This window comes from Dermacentor andersoni, chromosome 4 (assembly GCF_023375885.2).
Source record: "Dermacentor andersoni chromosome 4, qqDerAnde1_hic_scaffold, whole genome shotgun sequence".
Taxonomy (NCBI): domain Eukaryota; kingdom Metazoa; phylum Arthropoda; class Arachnida; order Ixodida; family Ixodidae; genus Dermacentor; species Dermacentor andersoni.
Genome location: NC_092817.1, coordinates 38966432 through 38992734, shown reverse-complemented (window position 1 = coordinate 38992734; position 26303 = coordinate 38966432). Strand labels below are relative to the sequence as shown.

The 26303-nt window shown below is 42.1% G+C and overlaps 2 protein-coding genes across 4 annotated transcripts; one reads left to right on the top strand and one right to left on the bottom strand.

Annotated features, from left to right (window-relative positions):
• Positions 1 to 210: 210 nt before the first annotated feature.
• Positions 211 to 15045, top strand: pix (ATP-binding cassette sub-family E member 1 pix). Its single transcript, XM_050184029.3, has 16 exons — positions 211 to 290; positions 852 to 982; positions 1073 to 1158; positions 1331 to 1428; positions 1493 to 1610; positions 2308 to 2445; positions 4350 to 4419; positions 5231 to 5327; positions 5433 to 5522; positions 6744 to 6865; positions 6976 to 7125; positions 7223 to 7354; positions 7883 to 8052; positions 9899 to 10164; positions 13090 to 13201; positions 14882 to 15045. Exons 2-16 carry the CDS (start codon positions 874 to 876, stop codon positions 14927 to 14929), a joined length of 1806 nt encoding a protein of 601 aa, XP_050039986.1. The 5' UTR covers positions 211 to 290; positions 852 to 873; the 3' UTR covers positions 14930 to 15045.
• Positions 15033 to 26169, bottom strand: LOC126536963 (sodium channel and clathrin linker 1-like). Of its 3 annotated transcripts, none has more exons than XM_055073626.2 (17): positions 25843 to 26169; positions 25702 to 25774; positions 25555 to 25610; positions 25383 to 25491; positions 25220 to 25291; positions 25105 to 25155; positions 24858 to 25019; positions 23988 to 24079; positions 23804 to 23890; positions 23074 to 23263; positions 20856 to 20927; positions 19691 to 19914; positions 17470 to 17662; positions 17279 to 17415; positions 16696 to 16834; positions 16385 to 16493; positions 15033 to 15143 (listed from the first exon to the last, which is right to left on the bottom strand). In XM_055073626.2, the coding sequence occupies exons 1-17, from the start codon at positions 25881 to 25883 to the stop codon at positions 15067 to 15069; spliced, it is 1884 nt and encodes a 627-aa protein (XP_054929601.1). In that variant the 5' UTR covers positions 25884 to 26169; the 3' UTR covers positions 15033 to 15066. The 3 variants fall into 3 exon arrangements, with proteins under 3 accessions (XP_054929601.1, XP_050039998.1, XP_054929602.1); XM_050184041.3 differs by having other exon boundaries at positions 16385 to 16447; XM_055073627.2 differs by lacking the exon at positions 20856 to 20927.
• Positions 26170 to 26303: the final 134 nt, after the last annotated feature.

Here is a 26303-nt window from a genome sequence, read left to right as displayed (position 1 = left end):
CCAAGTTAAAATTAAGCTAGAATTCGACTACGGCGTGCCTTTTCAGGTCGTTATTTTCATTGAGCCTACAGAAATTGTTATTTTGGCTTGCGAAACCTCCAGAGCTATATATGGTTGCCAACAACGGTACGCCCACTGTGTTTGGCGTGGTGTTTGATTACTAAGCGTCGGTTTTGCTTTTTAGGGGGTAGGGGGCAGCACAAAACATGCCCATCGTGTTGTAGTTTGGCGCAACACCTCTAGGCGCCCTTTTCAGCCATCTTGTTCACGTGGATCCTCGCTGCGGTCAGGTAACTGTCAAATTAAGTTCTGTTTAACCATTTATTTGTGCAAACGATTGTTTGATTCTTCAATGAAGAATTGTGCGCTTGGTTGCCGATCAAATTAGCCGCAGCATATCGCTCACTGGAGGGCGTTGATTCGTAGTACCACTCTGTCATGTTTGTGCATCCGTAGTATTTCAAGCCGGCTTCAAGCAAAGTGAGCACGCGGAAAAGTGGAAAATGTTTCGCAAACATTTGCAATAGGCTAAAAAGTACCACTCCCCATCTCAACTTTTGGCTAGTTTGATCTCCGGAATAGTAGCCACGAATGCTTGCCGGATTAGCCGCATAATTACTGCCTGTGCGACTCGTGAGCGGTGAAGCAACTCGTCTTTAATATTTACTTTACGTAATTTAGGAAATGTTGGAAACGATTTGTAATCGAATGTGGTTGAGGTCATTAGTCTTCGTCTGTTCATTCATTTCCGGCTCACTTCTCGCTAACTTCTGGCAGTAAACATATGGTCTGAAGGAAGGAGGTCACGCCTGCGGCAAACATTTTTAGCAAGCTCGTTCCTTTTTTTTCAGCGAGGATTGACAAGCGGCGGATATGAGTTCACAGGATAAGTTAACGAGGATCGCCATCGTCAATACAGACAAATGCAAGCCCAAGAGATGTAAACAAGAGTGCAAAAAGTCGTGCCCTGTTGTAAGACTGGGTAAGAATGACTCCCGTTAGCCTTGCCGTATGTAGCCAGCTGAGTTCTTGCTTCACTTGCTCACATTTCCGACGCATTTCTTCTGCTCAGGCAAACTTTGCATAGAAGTAACGCCCAACGACAAGATCGCTGCTATATCGGAGAACTTGTGCATCGGTTGTGGTATCTGCGTCAAGGTAGGTAATCGGTCTCTGATCTTTGAATGACGTCCTTTGCGTCCACCTCAAAAATAAGGCGTTTCGTAATTGACGACGTTTTCATGTGTTTATTATGCAAAATATACCGCTGTAATCCAGTGCGGCGGCGACAGTATTCGTCGCGTTGATTTACAGTGTTTATTTGTTCCAGAAATGTCCGTTCGAAGCCGTTTCTATTATCAATTTGCCTAGTAACCTAGAGAAAGATACAACTCATAGGTACAGCCAGAACTCCTTCAAGTTACACAGGTGAGTAATAAAAATTAGCTACTTCTAGGGGAGCAGAACTAAACGGCGTGTGTTAATGCTCTAGGTTGCCTACTCCAAGACCTGGTGAAGTGTTGGGTCTAGTGGGGACAAATGGAATTGGGAAATCAACTGCCCTCAAGATTTTGGCTGGGAAACTGAAGCCCAACTTGGGGCGTTACGGAGTAAGTTGTATTCACTTGTATTCACTTGCTGAGCCATTCAACAAAACAAACTTGAACAAATAACAGATTTTTAGTTTCCTCCACGTTTAGTTGCTGCCACCAGCAGAATTCAACTCACTAAATTAGAAATTGCCGTTTAACTTGTGCACATTTACTAAGAAAGCTAGTAAATTAGTTTTTTGCTTTTTTCAGTTGTGCAACTGCAAGTCTCGCTTAAAGCTGTCGGTGTACCTTCAACCATTATTATATAGAAGTACAAGACATTCCCACCTCAACAACATCTGTAACAGCAGACTGTGGTTTTGTCTCAGCTGATATACTTGACTGATTACATATGTCTATTTATTGAGCACTGTCTCCTGCTATATTTACTGTGTTCATATTTTTCTAACCGTTTTAATTCATATTCATTGAAATTTCTGGGATTCATGCACCTGTACTATCGATTTGATTTATTTTGCCTTTCTTCTGATGACTTCTATCAATTTTACTTTTTCTAGTAATATATTCCACACTATCTTTTATGTTCTACCTTACTATGTCATACTGCAATTCTCATTTGTTTACTACTGCATTTCTTGAATGTATTGAATGTTATCGCACTCTTGCATGGGCCACATTGTAGGCTACAGTATCTTTTGTACGGAAAGTAAGCAACTATTCGACTCTCTTGTGAATTCTTTCCGTGCACAAACAGGATCCCCCAGATTGGACAGAAATCCTTCAGTATTTCCGTGGTTCGGAGCTTCAAAACTACTTTACCAAGATTCTGGAAGATGACCTGAAGGCGATCATCAAGCCTCAGTATGTTGACCAGATTCCCAAAGCTGTCAAGGTACGCATTATCAACTGCAACTTTCCAGCTTCACTGTTTACAACAACTAAGAACCTTTGCAGGCTACAAAAGTGAGCATAGAGGCTAATTCCATTCACCTGTCGCTCATACACCATACGTAGTCAGTGACAGGTCAAGAATGCAGAAGAAGCTCCACACACAAAATCTTGCCGAGCCCCTGCGTTTCCAGAAAATAGTTATCCGCGTTTCCAAAAAATAGTTATCCAGAAAATCCCCTCACACACTGTGGTGGCTCAATGGCTACGGCATTCTGCTACTGAGCATGAAGTCGAGGGTTTGTTTTTCTGTGGCCATGGCTACATTTTGATGAGGGCAGAATGCGAAACGATTGTGTGCTTATGTTTAAGTGCAAGTTAATCCTGATCCCCCCCCCCCCCATCCAGTCTAGCATGTCTCTTAGATTTTGTCTTGCCTCAGGATGTTAAACCTTGGGATCTTTTAAAGATAGTCCCTCCCCGCCCCCTTACAAATCGAACAGGCACAAATGAGATGTTGCGCTGTAGTTCGGAGCAAAGAAAAATTTTAGTCACAAACAGCACTCGTGAAAACCCGAGATAGGCAGATGTGAGGATGTATGTATAGCTAACAACACATGCAGAATGCACATGCAGAAGGTATTCCGGGGGGGGGGGGGAGGAAAGGAGGGGATGATCTTACCTTGCCTGGCGTCCAGAGAACTTTATGCACGCAGCTGAGAAACAGCAACAGAAAAGTCTGAGTAGGTACTTTTACAGACAGATGTGTCGTTTGTTACTCTCAAATACTCCCTTTTTCTCCCCCGAGGCAAGTTTGTTAATGCCACAGCAATGATGAAGCAAGGCAAAGACAATATAAATATGTGGGATGCAGAAAGTCAGAAAAGGCGATTTGCTGACGTGTGCTTGCATCTTTCTTTAGAGCCGCATTTGCTGCTCCATTCTTAACCTCTCGTCGCTGACGACAGTTCAGGAGGTGGTGTACTTAGCTATTTGCTTTGCAAGTGCAGCATTGTGAGACCTGCATGTCACCATTGATATGGTGCAAGTTTCAGGTGATTTACAGCATTCCCCTCGCACGCGGGAGAGGTAGTGCCAGCCTTGTGCAGAATATCAGTCTCATTCCACGCAGACACGCCAAACTGGCACTGATGTGGCTTATCATATTTGCTGGACTGCTGGAATGTCTATGGACTGTAGATATTTTAACGTTCAAATTTCGCATGATGCAGGCTAAACCTGATTTAGTTTTGAAACATCATAGGCATTTTTGAAGAGTAGAATTTGGGGCCAGTTGATGATGCATATTTGACTGCGATGAAGCACAATAGAGGTGTCATAGGCATGCTTGAAAATTATGAGTCCTGATTGTGCCTGCAACTTTTACCATGCTAAAGCAAAAATCAGCTCCACAACGATTGTTTCTACGCACATGCAATATTTCTTGCTGATACCGGCACCTCTCAATATGCAAGCGAACTTGCGTATTGGTTGCATAACTTGATTCACTTGTTTTGTTACGAAAATGCTGACGAGAATGTTTTTGGTAGGTTTCACAATTGACTTCTACAGAGCCTAGTAAGGAACCGACAGTTCTACTGCTCGACAGTGTTTTTCTTTCCGACAATATATAAAAAAATAATTTCAGCCAAATTTTGCTTTTATAGATCACCAAAGGAAGATATATATATATTTTTTTTGCCCAAATTTGCCCCTACGTATTATACACCAAGTGCAGGCAATAGTCTGGAAAAGGTGGCAGCTCTCAAAATTATGGAGGGATTGATCAGGCCCTACATTTACTGTAGCATTGCAGTAAGCTTGGTGGACTGATTCATCTGCAGTGTGAAAAATTTTAGGGTTGAACTCTGTTGTGTAGGAGGTTGCACACTTTGTACTCTTTTGCAGGGATCCGTGCAGCAACTCATAGACAAAAAGGACGAAATGAAGAATCAGGATGAAGTGTGCAGAGTACTCGGTTGGTTTCAGGCTATATATTTTCTTGAGAAGGAAGCTTTAACTTGGAGCCAAGTCTGATCTTCCTCTTCAAATTCAACTGAAACGCTGAAATATCTTGTTAGGCAACCGAATAGAACAATACTTGTTGCGTTTAAGAGAAGTCAATTTCTGCTGACTCTTGGAAGCAGAATTATGAATGAAGGCCTCTTTTATGAATGCTTTTCATGATTGTTTAACAAAAATGAAATGCAGCACAAAGTTTCCAACGCCCTAGCCCTACATCAAAAACATATACTATTGCAATCCAGTAAACTGCATCTTTTAATGTTTAATCATACAACTATGTTGTACATTTAGTTTACAGGTTACATGGAACGGTTACATTACCCGAGTTTCGCAAAAGTCTTATTCACTTATTAGTCGTGGATATCAAGGAAGGTTGTACAATCTAGCCATTTTGTTCACTCCTGACATCGTAGTCGAGGCAGTTTACTGTGTGGTTTTGTTTCCTCGTGGAGTTAAAAGTTACAAACTTAGGCACTCTCCCTTTTTATTTTTCTAACTCTTCAAGTTACAGTTTTTCTGAACAATTTGAATTCCTTAATCAAACATCAATACATTTTAAATACCTTTTTCTTTTTAAGTTCGACAAATCTCATCAAAATTGTTTCAGTGGGCACTTAGCTCAATGTCTTCTATATTTCCACATATTCTGATAGGAGCTCCCAAGACAAAGCTTCCTTTTAATGCTTGTGTATTCTGCTCGAAACCTTGTGTTGTATTCTCCAGACTAAGTGGAACACATTATGACAGCTCTGTCTTCCACACAGACCTCAACAATGTGAGAGACAGAAATGTGGACGCACTATCCGGAGGGGAGCTTCAACGCTTTGCCTGTGCAATGGTGTGCATACAGAAAGCAGACATGTAAGCATGTGTGCTTGTTTATCTGGTAGTATAAGCATTTAGTTAGCACAGGCTGGTATCATCAACTCATCATTCAATCAACTCATCATTCCTTTCTTTTCACAGCTTTATGTTTGACGAGCCCTCAAGTTATCTGGATGTGAAGCAGAGGCTCAAGGCTGCTCAGGCAATCCGCTCCTTGATTCATCCACAAAAGTAAGGCTGACTCGGTGTGCGTGCGTGTACCTGTAATTTATAATTTTGCATGTTAGGCCTCTGAAATAGCAGTCTGGAAAGGGGTAGGACCTACAATACCACAGAATGAAACATGGCATGCAGAACAAATTTTTTGCAAGGCTTGTTAATTATGGACTGAAGAACACTTTCTAAAATGAAGTTGTCACGAAATTTTATTCACCTACATGCTGTCTCAAACAAATGAAGCCCAAAAAAGAATATTCAGATTGCATCAGAACAGTCATAGTTGGTGCTTAAAGAAGGGATACACATCATTGCGCTTGATCAAAACTTTGACGCATGATGCACCATTCTTTGAAAACAAGTTGCTCCCTTGCATAAGTTCTGTTAAAATTATTATTCTTAATGAATCCTCCTTCTTGCATTTTGTTTGTCCATGATGGAACCCATTTTGTGCAAGGCACACGCATTTTATAATTTGTTGCTTTCTGTGATGTTGGCCTTTCAGTATCATTATTATTAGTTTTGCCTTATAATCTAAAATCAAATTTTGATGAGATATAGGGCTAATTGGTAACACTACAGTTGTCAGTAGCACTAATTAAAGGGGCCATGAACCACTTTTTATCGGAGTTGAGAAATGTATGTGAAGTTAAAATATACTATTTCAGAAATACTTTGTCGCAGAAAGTACTTCAATGCATTCAGCAGAAGTGGAATTATTGGCAGTCGAAGGTCACCTGTGATCCCCTTTGTGGTGCTCCTGCTCCTTCAGTGCCTTGCACTGTGAAAGCTGCAGCGGAGTGGGACGATCTGCCTCCTGAATGTCACCGTGGCACGCAGTTCAAATGTTATTTTGGATGTTCACGGAGGCACCACTATTTACGATCTTAACCGCTATGACGCACCAAACGCGGTTGTCCTCAGTGAGTGGCTTCTTTGCGGCCGCTACAGTATCTACGCTACATAGCAGACCGCGGCTACATGAAACTGTACTGTGTATGCGCAGCGTTTGCTTTGTGCACGACGGGGCTTGAGTGTGCAATCCCACTCACACGGTCCCGTTTGGCCACTGTAACAGTTTGAGGGCTTGGATATCCATATAATGGGGGAAAAAAAAGTGACATAGAACATGTTGCGTTTGTACTCCTTTAAGTAGTGCTATTAGCTTTTGAGTGCCTTGTTTCACTATAGTACAGTGAATGTGCATAAAGGGCATTGCTCTTGTTTCCTTTGCAGGTATATCATTGTTGTGGAGCATGACCTGTCAGTGCTCGACTATCTGTCTGACTTCATCTGCTGCTTATATGGCGTGCCTGGTTGCTACGGTGTGGTTACCATGCCATTCTCTGTCAGGGAAGGTAAGAGTATTATTTTAAGCATGTAACATTGTACGAGTTTTGTAGTGCAATGTCTTGCAAACTGCTTGCACATTTGATTTCATTCCCTATTGTTGTCGTACTCTACGCAGGCATTAACATCTTCCTGGATGGTTTTGTGCCAACCGAGAATCTAAGGTTTAGGGACACTTCACTGGTGTTCAAAGTTGCCGAAACGGCTACAGAGGAAGAAATCAAGCGAATGTGTCGCTACGAGTATCCCAACATGAAAAAAAACCTAGGTAAGCTGTCACTGAGCAGGTGGTGTGCGTGCATGCGTGTGGGTAAATGAAGCTTTGAAGTTTCATATTTTTATGTTGATTTGTTTCTTTACCACAGGTGACTTTGAAATGAGTGTACATGCTGGGACATTCACAGATTCTGAGATCATAGTGATGCTGGGAGAGAATGGAACAGGAAAGACAACGTTCATTCGTATGATGGCTGGCCGATTGAAACCTGATGAAGGAGGTGCGTTTTCATAATGCGTGTTTTCTATGCATTCAAGACAAGCTTGGATTTATGTTCAAGTTGAGAGTGTGTATGCTTACAGTCCACGGCTGATGCTGATGTATTTTGGGGTAAATCGTAAGCGTGGTTAAAGTCTGTAGGCCTGTTTTGTTCGCTTATCTCAGATACTAAACATTGCCATTATTGGTGCATCAGTGTGGCAGTTACGAAGTTGTGTTATTTGCAGGCGCTTGCATTAATTGGCAGCGCTTTGGGTGTGAAAAATATGTTCCATATTTTTGAATGTGTATTGACCTTTAAGACAGGGACAGACTCTGGGTAGATGTGCTATAGATGACTGCCTTTATCTCAGTGAACGTATGACGATGTGGTTACACATATGACATGGTTGCACATTTGTTATGGTGATGATGGTGGCATTTCTTGAATGCTTGTGCAAAATTTATATGCAAAAGTGTGTAAAAAGTGTGTGTAAAAGTGTATAGTGCAAAAGTGTGTAAAAAGTTATATTTTTCATTACTGACGCAGGCGACGTCCCTTCTTTAAACATCAGTTACAAGCCCCAAAAGATTTCGCCAAAATCTCAAGGAACTGTGCGAATGCTGCTTCATGACAAAATAAGGGATGCCTATGTGCACCCGCAGTTCATCGCAGACGTCATGAAACCACTGCAGATCGATGCCATTATTGACCAGGAAGTAAGTATCGCAACATCACGGCCTTCCACCATGCCATCCACTTCAAACTTTTGTATGCAGCCTTTTGTATAATGGAGTTAAACCTCATCGTAACGAAGTCGGTAAAATTGGCAATTTGCTTCGTTATATCAAAATTTCATTGCATCAAAATTTTACCTTTTATGCAAATAATTACAGTTGCCGACGGATTTTTCATACACGAAAGGGACTGACGAATTTTCCAAATTATCAGGCAGTCGGAAAAGGCAAATTTGAATGAGAATAAAAACAAATTTTGTTGAATTTAAGAGTTGGCAACGAAAGATATAGTTTAATGCCATGTCGTAATATCTCCACATGGGTGGTACAAAGCGAAGTCAGCTATGCTTTCGCGTGCACTCCACCCTTGCGCCTGATAGTGTTGCCCGCAGTGGGACGCCGCTATCATGAAAAGCACCTGGCAAAGGGGAGCAAATGCTTCATCTGCCTCTCACTTCAATGCGTTTCCGATACTCCAGATTATGCAACCTCCAGCATTAAACATGTAGGAAAGCAACACATGATGCCACACCATCTCAGCGTGCTCACTCTCTGCAACGCGGCAGGTTACCTCTAAAACAGGGCCCATAGGCTGCATATGCGCTTAGCTGCACTGACGGCCATGCGCAGCGTCACAGCTCCTTTCAAGCTTTCTCGGTTGTGCGCCCTTGCAAACGGCCATAAGAACAAGACCTGTGAAAAGAAACATATGAAACCCCTCGCCCCCTGTGCCGCCGATGTGGCATATAAGAAACCACTCGACTGTGGGAAAGCTTACATTGGGCAGGCGGGGCGCTGTCTGAATGACAGGCTAAGAGAACATTCTTGATCTTTAAAGGCCCTGAGCAACTCTGCACACCTTCCTGCGCGCTGCAGGGATTGTGGCTGTAAACCTATTTTTGATAAAAGCGAGATTATAAGCCGTTCTAAAGGCAGACTCAAAAGGGAAATCTTCGAGGCTAGTCAGATTCACACTCACGCTAACCTTTGTATTAGTGCCCCATCAGTGCAGCTGATGAATAAGGAATATATGTTCCTCGCCCTTGGCTGAAGTTTCTATGCCCCCTCGCCGTGAAGGTTTTTTTTGGAATGATTTCTGTCTGGCCACTTGCACGTGCTGCCCTTGTTGCTTTTGCTTACACTAGCTGTCATTATAGATGTAGTGATGCATGCCCCATTGTTAGGCGGTTTTTTATATGTATATATATTTTTAAAATAAGTCTGTAAACTTGATATTCTCAAGGGCAGCACATGCGCAATAATGCTCCTGGTGGTTTGTCTCTGAAAATATGCTTAGTTGCAAGTGAGCGTCTTTCCTGTCTACGTCTCCTTTTTCCGCAACGGCTCTGTGCTCCACTTTGCAATAATCATGTCAAACCAACTAGCTTAACAGCTTACTGTTCTAAAGCTAAACATTGTCAGCATGAGTTGCGGGTATACTAAATGCAAGGTGCTGTCCCTTGACAAGGCTGGTCTCTTTTGAGCAATCGCAATCAGTGAGAAGAAAAAGGATGCTGTCGCTCATTTCAGAATACAGTCGAACCTCGATTTAACAAAGTTGTACTTACAGTGAAAAACTCCTAGTGCCTCCAAAGGTTCCCTCCAATGTTTGTTTGCACATTAGAGTGCAAGTGTGTGCGCCTGCCTGCATGTCCTCCTCTCACTATATTATGCATGTTTGGACATACCTTCTCCCTATGCCAACAAATATACAATCAAGCTTTGCGTTGGTACACAGAAACTCGCTGCTTCAACATGTGCATTTTGTATCACATGCTTCTCAAAATTATGCCTCTGACATTCTGTATGTCTTTTGTGTGCCCCATAGGTGCAGAACTTGTCTGGGGGTGAGCTTCAGCGTGTGGCCCTGGCATTGTGCCTTGGCAAGCCAGCTGATGTGTACCTGATAGACGAGCCGTCGGCCTACCTCGACTCCGAGCAGCGTCTGGTGGCGGCCAAGGTCATCAAGCGATTCATCCTGCATGCTAAGAAGACGGGCTTCGTGGTTGAGCACGACTTCATCATGGCCACCTATCTTGCCGACAGGGTTATAGTCTTCGAGGGACAGCCCTCTGTCAAGACTCTGGCAAATGCGTAAGTGTCAAACTCTACCATTTCGTAGTAAACCACATTACGTGCAAGTAGTCATGCTTGAGCGGAGCATTTATTGCGTCACCAGTTTTCCTATGGGCAGAGCCTGCAAGCCCTTGGCAAAGAGCATTGCTTCAGAACTGAGCACACTGCACGAGCGCCTCACAGAACGAAGGCAGCATTAACCTTCCTGGGAGACACTGTTCTAAAAGCAATACTTTAGTTTCTATGCAGCATGTTCTTCAGAACTGAGCCAGCAAACAGTTCATTGGCATATATAATAATATTATTATCCACCCTTTTGTACGACATTGAATGCACAGCATGGGTTTATAATGCCGTTGCGTTGACTGGAGCAAAAATTCTGCACACTGAAATTTGGGAACTGGAGTAAGGGTTAACTAAAATGTGATTGGTGAGCAAAGGTTAGCCTCCATAAACCATGGCATGTCAGCAGCAAAAGCTTAGTTTGGATTCAAAACCTTGAGTCACTTTGAGGGATAAACACCACGGCTCATTGATCACCACATTTTTCATAGACTGAATCGGAATGCAAGTCATAAGGGTGCATTTATTTTCTATTGAGGCTTTCTAAATGTGAGCGTTCCAGCTATGGGCTTGTACTATATGGTTCCTTGAACATTTCTTTTTTTGTGTGTGTGTGTTTAGGTGCCAGAAAATTATGGAAGTTAGGTGAAGCGCATAACTGCTAGAGTTTGGTGTTCACGCACAAGCTGAATGCTTTTAGCAGGACATGATGGGCACTCTCTTGCCACAGTGTGCACCTGCTTCAGCGTACATTGCTGCTGTGGCTGTAACATACTGAGCATCCCAATATGCTAAAATGTTTGCCCATGGTGGTTGGTAACTGTTGCATTCCGTATCTACAGCACTCATACTAATAGTAGCATATATACATATTAAATTACCTAGGTTGTCTAGAATTCCTAGTTACGTTATGTACTTGTGCAAATAGAGCAGTAGTGTAATCATAATGATAAATGCTGCAATATTCAGTGCACTGCTTTGTAATGCTGGCTTGAGCAATTACTGGAGTTGAGAGAAAGCTTTAGTTCAGGAGCTCCTGTTTAACAATATGTTTATAGATATAGCTTAGATATAAGTCATATGTGCAGAAAACACTTCGTTAAATCATTAATTTCAGTAAGTCAAGTTTTTAAAGTCTTAGAAGTAAAAATAACTTCACAGGCTCCCAAAACATTCTTGGTGGATAGAATCTTGTCAGTAAGCGCAAGTTATCAAATTATCGCAAGAAGGTTGGTGCTGTACGGATCGCCGAGAGCAATGCATTGGCATGGCTCACGGCCTCCGAGATTTGCATGTGGCATGTCACACAATGCCATAAATTTTAGATGCCATGGTTGATCGTGCTAAGTGCCCACAGCCATCATCAGATGGCATCCAGAAATTAAAACAATAGTGTAAATTAAAGATACGGAGATTCCAATGAGAAAAAAGAAAGTTGCAGTTTCATTCGAGAGGCAAAGCATTGATAGTGATAGCAAAGAGGCAACTACACAATGTAAGGTTCAGTTTTATCAGCCATATGAATTGCCGTAAACATTTGCTTACTAATTAACAAGCATGGTGTCACGTACGTACAGGCAAACATAACAGATCTCGCTTGATGACCACGAACACTCGCTGCTGCAATGCTGGCATGATGAAGAGTGCCAGTGACAGGGAGCAAACGCTTTGTGCTGCCTCTTAGAAACTTGAGATTACACGACCTCCAACACTAGGTGCGTGGCAACACAGTGTGCATCAAGGCCCCAGCCACCTTGGCTCGCCCTTGGCCTTTGTACGCACTACAGATTGCCCCCTAAGATGCGACCTGCAGCCTACATATGTGCTCAGCCACACGCACAGCCTTGCGCTGTAGCCATGGCTGTCCGTGAAAACACCCCTTCCTCCCTTGCACTGGAGGAATCGCCGCTGGGGGTGGAATGTAATCGACAATATGTGTTTCCGGCTTTAAAAAAAAAATTGCTTCCTTTGCTTTTACACATAGAAGCATGGCCTTTGAGATTAGCTGCTGTTATTCACAGGTGCTGCATGGCCTGCGGCCTCCGTAAGTTCTTTACTAACGCGAGAGATGGCACAGTTGTTTCCTGCATAAAGCGCTCCCGCACGCACACTTTAAGGAACCTGATTATCCTGTTCACATGAAGTTTTTGTTGCTCGATCTTTTAAAGCAGAAAGAAGCATACAAATGATTACCTTTGCCCCACGTGGCATTGTTATAGCTTATTTTCTAGGTTTACTAGCCACAAAGGCACCAAGTATATGCTTGAAATGGTTAGAAACTTTGTTTAATCAAAACTGCATCACAAAAAGACTTTGTTAAATTTAAAAAGAAAAATTCATGGTTTTTAATGGAACTAGAATCGGAAAATGAAAATTGCTTGTCAAATTGAGGTTTGACTGTACATGGAAACAGAGAAAAAGTTAAAATCTAGTAACTGTAACAAGGAGATTCTTTATTTAGGCTGTCAATTTTTGGAGAAAGATCCTTGAGTATTGCAAGGATTCCAACCATATCAAGTTTGCGACTCTACAACTGAGCAATAAAAAACAGTATCACAATTTTATATGTACATCTAAAGCAAACAAAATGCATTGTAACATACTCTTGAAATATACCGCTAATTTGTGAGTAGGGCTTTGCAAAACCCTTGTAAACATTGTAACAATTTCATGTAAGCTGTAAATTCATATATAAATTTTTTTCACTTTACATGCTCAAATGGATGCAGTTTGTAAAACTGCCATATCTGTTTTTGGTTCAGAGTTACGGATGTGTAAACTTCATGGATTTTTTTTTTTTTTTTTTGCTGATGTTGGCACATGTGCCGGACAGTGTTCAGAAGCTGCTGCTACATTTCTGCCGTTTTTTACGTTGCACAGGCCGCAGATGCTGTTGGCAGGCATGAACAAGTTTTTGGAGCTGCTCAATATCACATTCCGCAGGGACCCCAACAACTACAGGCCAAGAATAAACAAGCTCAACTCTGTGAAGGTAACAGATCTTGAAGTACTGCAGCATGTGTTTGCCATATTTTCGCACATATAACCCAAAGCCAAGAATTTTAGAAATTTAAGGACAAAGTGAAGTTGGGTTTAACACGCAGAATTTCACTGTCAGGTGCTGCTTCTCGGCAATGCACTCTGCATTGCTGCGAGTCTAAATGACTGAAATTACATCTAAAAAAATGTTCCACATATTTGCCTTGTGCTTTGTTCTCACAAGTAGTGACTTGCATTGAACCTTTTCTTTTCTTCTATGGTTGCAATTTGTAGTGTGGTTATATGTATGAAATTATAGTATCTATTCAAACTTGGTCTGTGATGTGGAACCAGCAGTGCATATACGTTTTAGAGGTTCCAGCCAAGTTTTCAGAAATTTTGTCCAAAATTGATGCTCGCCTGGTTGATACAGTGAAACCTCGTTAAAACGTAGTTGGCCGGAGCTCGGAAAAAGTACATAGTAAACGGTAGTACTGCTTAATCGAAATAGCACGAAATCGCCCACCTACCTGTCATAAACAGAACACGGAACTCAAGTGCGATGAAAGGAGGAAAAGACATGCAGTATTTATTCACTTCACGTGACAAAAGTGTTATTTTCGTTTGATGCCGCAGTGGCCTGACAGCGACGACCGTGGCCTCAAACTTACTGAAGCTCCGAGCCAGCCCCCGCTTCTCGGCAAACACTTGCATGGCAGATTCCTCGTTGGAGTTGCATATTCTCCGTGCACGTGCACGGTAGCGTTGCAGAAGTCACAGGCGCCTTTTTTATTGCGGAGTGCTGTTCTCGTTGCGACGATTGCATTTATGAGGCTGACGTAACGCGCAGCTTCTGCCATTGTTGGACCTGAATCGCCCGTGCTGTCGCTTCCCGTGTCGTCCTCATCACTGTCGCTAGGCGGCAACAGAGGCAACGATGGCGAAAAGTCGAACCTCGTAGCCGACATCTCTACGCGGTCGCACCAGCGCTGCCAAGCAACTTCTTCGCATTACAAATGCCACACATCGTAGTCAACAGTACACCTATGTCGCGTGCCAGCGCCGACTTCTTCGTGTCACATTCGAAACCACGAACGATGTCCAATTTTTCTTCTATGCTGAGCCCCCGGCGTCTTTTTTTTATCTGAGCTTCAGCAATAACGCAAGTCCTTGCTTGCACGACGCCACAACGCTCTCTGGCACGGCGCTGAAATGATGTTGATGTGACTTCATGCACAAGGCACTTGGAGGCTGTTCTGATCTCTGAGGCTTGTTGTTCTGCTGAGCCGCCCGATGGAGACGACATACCACCGTGTTTGCGCGACAAAAAGTGGAAACACTATGTGTTAACCGATGCGTACGCAGTAAGCTGGTGCGGTTTATGCAGATACAAAACACATTACGTTCAATGGCTGCTGAGTCGGGGATTTGACCTTACTACTTTTAAAATGGAACTACTGTTTAAGCAGGTACGATTTAACGAGGTTTTACTGTACAGGGAAATAAACCAGCACCTGTAGTGGAAGCAATAATGAAACTTTCCAGTGTGGTGTCAGTGCACTACTGACAACTGTTGATAAGGTTGATTGTCTCTCCTCTGTCCTTTTTTTTCACATTCTAAACCACACGCCAGAACAAGAATGCACTACAAAACTGTTGCTGTGTTAACATCCACATTGTTTGTTCTTCACAGGACACAGAACAAAAGAAAAGTGGCAACTTCTTTTTCCTCGAGGATTGAAAGAGGAGCTCGACGTGGGAACACGCTTTCCAGCTGTCATGGAGTGCCACTTGGAGGAGGCAGTCACAAGTGTGACCAAATAAATCTGTCATATGAAAGCATGGCAGTTTTCCAAATACTGACTCATTAGTTTTTATTCACAGCATATAGTCATCGGCAGTCATTCTTTTCTGGGCCTCCTTTATGCAGATAATGTGTGACGTTCTTGCAGTGCCTGCGGAATATTACAAGGAATGTCAATGGCTCAAAGACAGTCTTCTCCATCTATACCAGGGGTTTCCAAACATTTTGGCCTCAATGAACCCCATCTGCCTTCCTGGAGTTGCGCAGAATGCCCCCACTGATGTGCTAACTGGTGGCCTCGCGATGACCACCATCAATTGAACGACAATAAATAGAGGACAAAAGGAGTGTACAAGTTATTGAATTGTTTAAACAGAATAATCAATGCGTGGTTCAGTGCCACATCAGCCTAAGCTTACTTGATGTGCAGTCGACGTACTTCCCCTTACGAACTGCATAAAGTGATATTTTCATACAATATGCATACGGCCAGTTGTAGTATCTCAATTTAACACTGAGCTAGATTTGAAGCACAAATGAAATGTGCCCAACGCGAGCGCTGCGGGCCTGAGAATCGCACAGCAACAAGTCTGCCGTGATGGTCTTGCCAGTACATACTACTGGCATGTCGCTTTGTTGAGTCCAAACTCTAATGTAAAGATTCACTCGAGAGCAGATGGAATCTGATTTGATTTGGCCACTCGCAGAAACCTGTTTGGAAATATGGGAAACCCTGATCGAAACTGGAAGTTTTTGCAGAGAAACACACAAGATGTACTGTATTACTTTTTTTTTTTTTTATGAAGGGGTTCACACAGTGCGCTTCATCCAAACCCTCTGAGTGTTGATGTGGTGGGTCCAAGAAAATTAAGGATGAGCTTTCCTCTTTAATTTTGCACGCTTACTTCAGCGTGACATCAGTGCTTTTGCATGCTTGGACCATTTTTGTACAGAAAAAAAGTTATCGCAACTTGCTAGGTTTAGTCTATGTCCTGAGCAGATTCCTTCATATGGCATCACAGACAGCTGAGGTGGAAAGTTCAAGGTGATGACACCGCTTATCTTTTGTGGCTTGGCCCTATTGGCACTCCACAAGTAACTAATACCCCAGTCAAACAAGTCACTTTTGATTGTGATTAGGATCGATTTTCTCAATCATGATTGCCGCCTTTGCACAAGCTGTGGAAGGGAGCCAATTGCAGTCAAGAAACTTGATGCCAATCAGGCACAATCGTGATCAAAAGTGCACTTTGTGACCAAGGTACTACGTATACAACTTAGTACTGCTCTTTAACAGGATTGGCACTTTTTTTTTTTACGTGCTTAATGCAGTTAGGTCTTTCAGTGATTGGATGAAACTTTATTTCTAGCAGACACAAAAATTGCACTTACTGTTGCACTCTGCTTCACTTGACTTCCATGTCTTTGATGACAGACATGTCCTTTTCTTTTGTCCTTGATAAGGATAAGGGAAGTAATCAGTTGCCACTAGTAGGTGCAGCTGTGGTTAGAAGTTAAAAGAACCCTTGCTAAACATGTGCTAATTGTGGATGGTAATCTGCCAAACAACACCTACACTAAAAAACATGCACTCGAAGTAAGCATAGATAACGGCCTAATTTTCAAAACCACATTACCGCCTTCCCATAATTATAGGCTCGCTACTTGTTTGAAAATAATTTTAAAATGGGGCTTGTACGCACCTTGAGAGTTTCTTTTGCTGTGTGGTATACTTTCTTTTGCAAGTCTATGTTCACCCTCTTTAGTGCAGATATCTTTTTTCGGGCAGCCAATAACTCCGTTTCAAACTCTGATGCCATCCTAGATGCCTCTGTTTTCCACCTGCGCACAAGAACAAAAAGACGAAGTAACCAGGCATATGCATGTGTTAGTGCTCACGATGTCGCGCAGCTGTACCCTTCGATTTTGTGCATTGTTGTACAACCTTAAGTTTGTGGGCAGCTAAAGCTTGTCGCAATTTTCCCCCTTGCGTGCCTCTGTCAAAGTATATTTTTTTATGCTTGCATGCAACGTTAAGCATGAAAAATTTGGCAAGGAACTTTACTAGCAAAAAATGTCTCTAATATCTTTCCGTCCTGTGCACTCTCGGCCAGCCAGTGCACTGGTCTGATCTCAAAGGTGGTAACATTGGTAATGCATGCTCAGAGAACCCAAAATTCGTGCAATAAGCCCCTCATGAGTATTCACTGTAAAATAAGCAAAGTTAGCAAAACCACCTGCAATGCATGCAGTAAAACCAGCAGCAAAACCACCTGCAATGCATACTTATCATTCACAGCCTGCTGTGCTTGCAGCAGTGCCTGTGCATTCATTAGCTTTTTTTCAAGAGTGTCTTCCATCCGTTGTAACTTCGCACCATGGACTAGCTTCTCTTGTTCAAGTGCCTCGGTTAGGGCAGCCACCTGCGAGGAGCGTAAGACATGATGCACAGTTGCGATGTGCAGTCGATGACTCACCTCAGCAGGATGTCTCTTTCGCAGAGCAATGCACTCTGCTTCTAAAGTGCGTACTCTTCGGCGGAGCTCTGCCATTTGGCTCTCAGTTTCAACCGTTGATTGCTGCAGCTGATCAGCATGTCTCTCAGCCTCCTGTAGTAAACTCTGAAGTCGTTGGATCTCCAGCTCCCTCTGCTTTATCTTGAATGCACTTCTGCATGGATGACAAAGATTGACTCAGGACTGACGATGGTTATGGTTGCAGAAAGGCATTAGACTAGGCAGACTTGCGGAAGCTAGGTCAATAAAATTGCCAGGTAGGGCATGACCGCTCAATTAAGTGAATTTAGTACCCCAAAACTACACAGGGGCTATAAGACATGCCATAAGGGTAGGCTCCAGATTAATTCTGACCACCTGGCGTTCTTTAACCTACACGACTCATTTTCAAATCCTGCCTCCATCAAGGGACAGCCACTGTGGCCTGGGAATCAAACTCGCAACCTTGCACTTTGCAGCAGATTGTCATAACCACTGAGCCACTGTTGTTGGTGCATAGACTAGGAAAAGATAACAGATGAAATTATAAACAGTCGAAATGAAACCAAGGGAAGTGCAGAGGAATTGAGGTACAGTAGTTTGATTGTTAAGGAGAAGTATTTGATGAGTGCTCTTTGGTTAGATGTCTAGTTCTGTTTTACTTATCTATAGTGCTGCATGCAGCATGCGGAGGTTGCAGGTTTGGCCCCCTCATGCCATTTTGCCTTTATTTCTACTTGAACTCCAGTCTTTCTGTGGGTCTGGATAACTGCTGACCTCTATTAGCTTACTTCGCTTGAAGGAACATAAAAGAGATACGCTAAATCAGTTTAGGCTGATAAAATATACTTTGACCTTGCAACTTTGACCACAGAAGTGGTCAAAGTTGCATTTATCAAATTTTGCGCTTACACCCCAGCACTGTAGTATATTGGTGTGATATCATGGATTTCTAAGTACTTTTTTGTATTTGGACCATTGTGGCTCAGCAAGAGTTCTTGAAACTTGCCAAGTTCAGCCTTTGGCTCGTATAGAATACAATGTGGTTCATATTTTCTGGTAAATAATCAACTAGGCCCATGCAGATGCTGTCAAAATTCATGTCACAGTGGACTGGTATGGGAACTGTATATGCTACCAAAAGTAGCATATACAGTAACTCTAGGTACTTCAATGCGGCGACACCACCTGTTGTTTGTTTTTGCAACTTTTCTGGCTTATCAAGCTTCATCTCATGGTAAGAGTGGCTTTATTGACATTGCAGAATAGTAACTGACAGCGACAGCTAAAAAATTGTTTCTATTTAATGTCCCTTTAACAAGTTGTCCACTTCCCTTGAGTCTTCTTGTTAGACGAGTTGTGTGTGTTGAGCAGTGCTGCTCTTTATATGGGGTGTCCCACGTAACTTGAGCCAAACATTAAAAATACGGAAATGCCATGTAGCTGGACAGAACGAAGGTAATGTTCACCGTCACTTGGAGTTACTCGGATTAATTTTTGCATCCTGCCTAATTACATAATTTGTAATAATTAATAAACTTCTCAAATATTAAATATATATGAAAAGGGTCAATGAGAAAATTGTAGAGCAACATGAAACACAGCTTTCTGTTGCTCAGTACATGCTAAATAAAAGTGTTTTTCCAAGCATGAAAGAAGCTGATGAATTGCCAAACCAAAAAATTGCTGTGCGACTGGCCACTCAAGGCACTTCATGTGTATTCGCAGGCTTCTCTCATGCTAGGAAAAAGTTTTATGCAGCAAATACTGAGCAACAGAAAGCTGTATTGGGAGTTTCTCATGTTGCCCTACAATTCTCTCACTGACACTTTTAATCTATAATATTTGGGAAGATGATTAATTAATTAAGCCTAATTATGTAATTAGGTGGAACACAAGAAATAATCTGAGTATCTCCAAGTGACGGCAAACAATATTACCTTAGTTCTGACCAGATGCGTGGCATTTGCATATTTTAAAATTTTGGTTCAAGTTACGTGAGACAACTGGTATGTGTAGCTTAATATACTGCAGGCAGTGAACTTCAATAAACACTGTTTTCTAAAGCTGGTTCCATATATTTGTTTGGTTGTTGTCTATTTTAAGCTGCTCCAAACTCGGTATTTGCCAAGTTAAGAGTTCTGTGACTCATCAGTCATTCTAGATGCATGCTTGTTTCAGGCATCTCTGGACGATCACTCACTGTTTTTCTTGGTGTAACAACTTGTCCTGCAGTGATTCGGCAGCAAGTCGATGCTTCTGGCACATCCTTTCAGCCTGCGTCAGTGTCTGGCTAAGTGCCTGAAAAGCAGGGTCACGGTTGAGTTTCAAGTCAGCTTGGCGTTTCTGAAGCCTTCCTGTCTCCTCCCTTAGTCTGCTGTTCTCTTCAGACAGGTGAGCTGTGAGTGACTGCTGCTGCTGTAGGGCCTGTAAAAAGATTGGTCTGGCATGTACCGCTTGGCACCATCCGGCGTCGTACATGTCTGCAAATTTGTCACATTCCCGCAAGTATAACCCAGACCAGAAATACGAGAAATTTAGAAGTATGAAGTGGAGGGCACATGCTTTACACACCAGTTTTGCTACACGGTGTGACTTCATGGCAACACAGAACACATTGACATGAAACTCTCTTTCGAAGAGCATGCAGCTTCACACCAATATGCTTCTCATTGCTGTGAAGCCATAGTGAGAGCTGTAATGCTCTGAACATACAAGGCAATATTGATTCTGTAACTCTGGTGTGTGACAGTAATTTTACAGTGTTGCTTATGTAAAGGTTTTAACGATCTTGAATAAGTCAAGATACATGTCTTCTTCCTTTAGTCCTACGCCTCTTTTGTGAGTGTTCAAACTCTGGACAGAACCCTGGCCGTCAACAGATTGGCTCTTCCATAACACTTAGTTGTTTGGTGGCAGAATTTTGCAGCATTTCCACTTCATATTCCAAGCATGAAATTAGAGGAGGTGGATGATATTGGCGCATTATGTTCGCTGCATGCTTTGAATTGCAATTGGCCTGCTTTAGCTGTAAATCATGCGCACACATTATGTCACATCATATTCATGCAAGATTGTGCATATGTCACAACTGCAGAGGTAGCATTAGTAACCAGGAATAGAAGGTGCATAGAATAGACACTGTACAACACTATTGCGGCACTTTCACTGCCGCACTGTGCAACACCTGGCAAGTCCTCACTGCAGTGAAAAACATTTGTTAACATCAATCAAGATTTGCATTGCAATGACTCTTTCAGTGCATCAGACAGTCTGATATTTAGAGTAAAAATTTCATGTACAGCTCGCTTGGATTTCCAACATGCAACCAGTCTTGGTGCTCGCTATTAAACTTTGTTAGCCTGTACCTGCTGAAGCTGCCCAATTTGCTTGACGAGTTCTTTTATACGCTGGTTTCCTTTCTCACGAAACTTCTCCACCTGCATTTGATGTGGAATTGGGAAGAAGTCAACAAAGGAACATATTTACATGAGCAACATCTTTTTGACATACAAATATCTTTTTTTTTTTCAATTTTTGAAACATGTGGTGACAGTATCTCAATTTGTACACCATGCAGAAATTGAAATATAGCCACATTATTATTATTATTATTATTATTATTATTATTATTGTGAAATTATGTCTCAAAATCTGGGTATTCGCTCTTAAGAAGTTCTGTTTGTAAACCTGTAGGCTTAAAGGGGCCCCTAGCCACTTTTATCGAAGTGGAGAAAGGCATTTGAAGTGAAAATACGCTATTTCAGAAATACTTTGGTGTAAAAAGCACTTCAATGCGTTCAGCAGAAGCGTAGTTATTGGCAATCAAACACAGCCTCCGCTGTGTGCTCATTTCTTCATCAATGCCTTGCACTGCAAAGGCAATGGCACAGTGGGGTGCGCCCATAACGCTCCGCCTAGTAAATGTCACTGTAGTTCAAATTTCATCATAGACGCCATGACTTCCGCCTTTGGTGCCTAAGACGGGCTAAACATAAGCCAAACGCGCTTGTCCTCAGCGAGTCGCAGTGCACTTAGCCAGTGGACCCATGGCTGAACCTCGTGGCGGCCACAATATCTACGCTATGTAGCCGACCACCACTTCATGTCAGGTATCGGCCAATAGCACACGTCTAAGGAAATTATGAAATAGTGCATCTAGAAGAGAGTGAGGACGGGGCCTTCTGTTGGAAAGACAGTGTTTGAGAGAAAGGTGACTTTATGATCTGCTTGCAAGCTTCAAGCACCGCATACGACAGCAAAACTTGGCCAAGATCTTCACAGCAGTGTATCCTACCCGCGGAGTGGTTCAGGGCCCCTTCACAACACTTCAGCATTTTTTAACACTTTGATTACCTGAAATCTGCACTCTGTGTCTTTATCATCTTGGCATCTACATAAAAGAATGTTTGATAAACTGTTTTACTGGAAGGAACATTAACAGACAGATATTATGTAGCCTATCCCATATCCTTAATGAGAGCAAAATTTAGAAACTCTGCCGCATGCATCGCCATTGCATAGTGGCAGGTGACTGAATTAACTGCATAATCTTCAAGCATTATCTGTGCCTCGAGTTTAACATTTGCTGCATGTAGAAAAACAGCAATCGAAGCAAGGTCAAAAGAAAAAAGTTGGAAGGCATTTCAACCTCCAATTGATGATCAATCAAAGACAATGTTTTCCTGAGCAAGTTAGGGTTGAGAGTGGAGTGGAGTCACTGGCACTCTATTGTGACAACCCTCGTGTTAGGGGAGTAAGAACCTTGGACTGTTTCAATTTTTTTTTTTTTACTACACTATTTTCGAGATCGGCCAACATTCTTAGACTGCACATACCCATGGGAATGGCCCACATTTTTAGACTGCATTATCTTCGGCATTGGCCCATGTTTTTAGACTGCAATATCTTTAGGATCAGTCCACGAAAAGGGCTAGAAATCTAGGTACCCATATGAGAAAACAGGGGTAACTCACTAAGAAAAACACTGTCATAAAAAAAAAAAAAAAAATGTCACACTCCAACTCACAGTCTGGCCCCAGACTTAGTGTGTACCAGCCAAGCATGCCATTGCAGAGCTACATCCCCAGTTGCTTCAGACACACCATATAAAACGGCAAAGACTATCGGGCTGATATTATGTGCCCTAGCATGCCAAATATGAACTGCGTCAACCAAGAAATAGAAGGCACTGTTATTACACACTGCTTACTTTATTACACATTGCTTACTTCTCATGCGATGTGTTGTTTACATGAGCACTACTGGTATCTTTCCTTAACCAGCCATTTGCCTTAGGCCTTTCTGAAATTGCAAACTTGCTTTGCATATAAGGCAAGCGAATGCAATTAAGTCAATGTAAAAGGAAAAATGTGTGAGTTAATAATGACAAAGTTGTCACTGCGAATGTACTACAAAGCTCATCTGCCAAAGACCTTTTCTTATTATTATTTGTTAACTTTTTACTTAACATGGTGCTTCTTTCACTCCATGGCAACTATTGACTACCATGAATCATTATGGCTCTCAGGTTACCAAGATCAACGAAGCAGCAGACCTCTAGTTTACACAGCAAGCTTAATTCACCTCACTTGCTGTATGATGAGCAGCCTCCTCCACCACAGCTTCAAGTGAAGTTCCTAACTCCATTACTTCACTTTCCAGCAGCTCACACCTCAGCTGCACTTCTTGTTTCTCAAGGAGTGCTCGCTCTGCAATGCTGACGCTCTCCTGCGCATGTTCCAGTGCAGAGCTAAGTTGTTCTTGTAGTGCCTTGCTGCAAATTAACAGAAAAGGAAGCAAACTACCATAGCTGTTTGTAATTTTTTGCCCTGACAACACAATCGCTTCTTAAAAAGTTTGAAATATTGCCCGTGCATTTACTAACATAGGCAGTAAGAGTTGTCTTTCTATGGCTTCACTAAGAATACTAGCACAACCACCTAATGGAAATCTGATACGATGACTGCACACAAATGCAAAAAAATGTTACGTTTAATAATTAGAGCAGGAAAGTGCATGGGACATGGGGCTAATCAAGCACCTTTGATGCAGCGTTTATCCTCTCTCTCTCTCATGGCATTTTGTAGATGTACTGTGTTTGCTGTGGCACATAGGCTTGAATGCTTACAGCCACAATAAAGAACAGAGGGTAAGACATCCTAGTTATGCATTCCAATATCTTTCTGTGTTTGCCTCACCTTGTTTGGCTCTACATTCACTTTCACAGAAATTTAATTACTTGCTTCAAAAGTTAACTGTCACTATCTATCAATCGCTGATACGAACAATCTGTGATGTAAATGTGTATACAAACCTTCGATTCTGACAGGACTTCAACTCTTGCGAATAGTTAGTGCTTTCTGCATTAAATTTATTCATCTGAGCTTCAACTGCTGCAAGCCTGCAATGACAGTGCCATGGGGATCATTACGCTAGTGAAAACAGGACAAAAGAAAAATAACGTGCTAAAGAACATGGATTATGCAGTTAACTAGCACCTTGAAATCGCATCGGTCCGCTCTTCTTCTGCCAAAATGAGTTTCTCCTGAGTTTGTTGTAGGCACTGTAGAACCTCATCAAGTTTCTTTTCCTGAAGTTGAAAAGGATTTCCCATGTCTCCTTCACCAGTTCTCACATTAGATTCTTACTCAAAGAAACTTATGCCAATACATTCTGAACATTCCTAAAAACATGGTAACAAATGACACTAGATCACTTTACACTGTTATAGAATGTTTCATTGAAACATTGTTTCTTTGGCAGGCAAAGGTTAATTAATAGAGCACAAAGTGAGCACCAAATTTTCCTCTTCAGTTTTGCATCCAAACTGCAATACCAATTACCCCAGGGGATGTCACAGATTTCAGTATTTTCAGGTTATTTATGTTGCTCAGAAGTACTGCAACTTGTCATGTTATGTCTTTGATTATTTTGAATGCAACGTAGCCCTCTTATATATAGACAACTAAATTCGAGAAGATACATGAAAAACCCTTGACATGACAGGAAGCTGGTAAAGAAATGTTAACCTAGCACTGCTGCTGGTGTTTTCTTTCTTTCTTTTTTTTTTTTTCTGGCTGACCAACTGCCTGCTCACAGTTGGACTGACCTATCTAGTATGCCAGGGCTGTAATTTTCTGTAGTGTCAATTCAAGTATTATTAAGTTGTTCAATGCTAAGTCCTTTTCAATTTGAAGTATAAGAATGACACTAATTCATGAAACTCATTCATGTTAGTATGATAGGCTACGATGCACCAGATGTCTGGAACTGTAATACATACAGAAAAATCATAGACATGCGTGCATATATGACGGAAAAAGAATATTAGATATGTGCATGTTCACAGTTAGTGTAGTTCCACTTACCTTCTCCTGGAGCTGGTTTTCAATCACGCATACTGGTTCACTGTAGCGTGTCAAACGCAACTTTGTGTTGTGAAGGCTTTTCTGGGTCTCAAAGAGCTCATTTTTAGTTTTCTCTAGCTCACGAAAAGTTTCCTCATGCCTATTTTCATAGTCAGCCTTTACCTAAAATATAGAAACACAAATGTTATATTAAAGGTTAATTTTCAGAACTGTTATAAAAAGTGCCATGTCTACTCAGCACACTTACCTTTTCTATAGATTTGTTGAAGGTATCTCTATCAACAAAGTCCTTTTTTTCCTGAAAGGCAATAGAGAAATTAACCACAATCGAATTTCTATATCAGTATATAACTGAATTATACCTCTAGCTGGGTTTCAAGGCGGTCCATCTCCTGCAGTGCTGTTTGGAGCATTTTGGATGTAATATTCTTGTCCTGTGAAAGATGTCTCGATCAGAAAAGAAAAAAAAAAAAGCATGCTGTAACTGGCGTTTTTCATCACAGTAAAAGAGATAATTAAACCTGCCTCTGTAACAATATCCAGATGAGACTGAAGATCTCTTAGAAGTTGATTGCTATGGGGCGGATCGGACGCTAAATTTTGTTCCACTTGACGTCTCAGATCTCGGTGGAGGCTGAAAACAGAGATAGAAATGAGTATGAGAGAGCTCAAAGAACAAACAAAAGACAAGAATTACCAGCGATTGCTAGCGACGAGGATGAGCGCGTCCTTCTTGAGTGATTTTATTACGTTCTGAAAGGGAATAAAAGGTGGAACATCAGAAGAATGATCTGTGGAAGTGACGCACGCATTACACGCATACAAATGTCCATCAACGCTTTACCTGAAAGTGCTGCACCTCAGTAAGTATATAACGCAGCAGCGAGTCATATTCTTTTAGGAATGGTTCGAACGTCCTGAAACGAATAATGAGATATGTATACATTCGAAGAAGACAAAAGCATCATAAGTAAATTAAGCTCACCGAAGAGACGCTTCTCTGTAACGGCGTCGATTCACATCCATAACCAGAGGTCACGAAAAATAATAATTTATTGAGCTGAAGCAGTTCGTCACGGCGGACATGCGGCTCAGCAGCTGTACGCAATAATCGCACGAAAGAGGCGTGTACACTATAAAAAAAATAAGGTTCAAACGAGCCGCTACTTTATTCACCATTTGTAAACAAATACGGCTGGCCGACCGGGGCGCCGATACGGTCAATACGGCGAAACACTTGATACAGATGAATTCAGATATTCAAGCCAAAAGCTCGATTAAAGTTAACACATCTCCTTGTTTTGTGAACCAATTCTATGTGCAGAAATAAATTGCCGCGCTGTCCACTTTGAGCGAAAACGAAGTTGCGGAATGGTGGGCGTAGCGCGGTAGCCGCCTTGATCCGGACCACCGTGATCCGGACACAGCTCGCATCTTCACGCACCG

Excerpts from the sequence above, each read along its gene's own strand:
- pix (XM_050184029.3), top strand. The coding sequence starts at position 874 with ATGAGTTCACAGGATAAGTTAACGAGGATCGCCATCGTCAATACAGAC. Across the intron at positions 2,446-4,349 it reads AGATTCCCAAAGCTGTCAAG|GGATCCGTGCAGCAACTCAT; the intron begins GTACGCATTATC and ends ACTCTTTTGCAG. Across the intron at positions 13,202-14,881 it reads ACAAGCTCAACTCTGTGAAG|GACACAGAACAAAAGAAAAG; the intron begins GTAACAGATCTT and ends TGTTCTTCACAG.
- LOC126536963 (XM_055073626.2), bottom strand. The coding sequence starts at position 25,883 with ATGGATGTGAATCGACGCCGTTACAGAGAAGCGTCTCTTCG. Across the intron at positions 25,611-25,701 it reads CTGAGGTGCAGCACTTTCAG|AACGTAATAAAATCACTCAA; the intron begins GTAAAGCGTTGA and ends ATTCCCTTTCAG. Across the intron at positions 24,080-24,857 it reads AAAACCAGCTCCAGGAGAAG|GAAAAGAAACTTGATGAGGT; the intron begins GTAAGTGGAACT and ends TTTCAACTTCAG.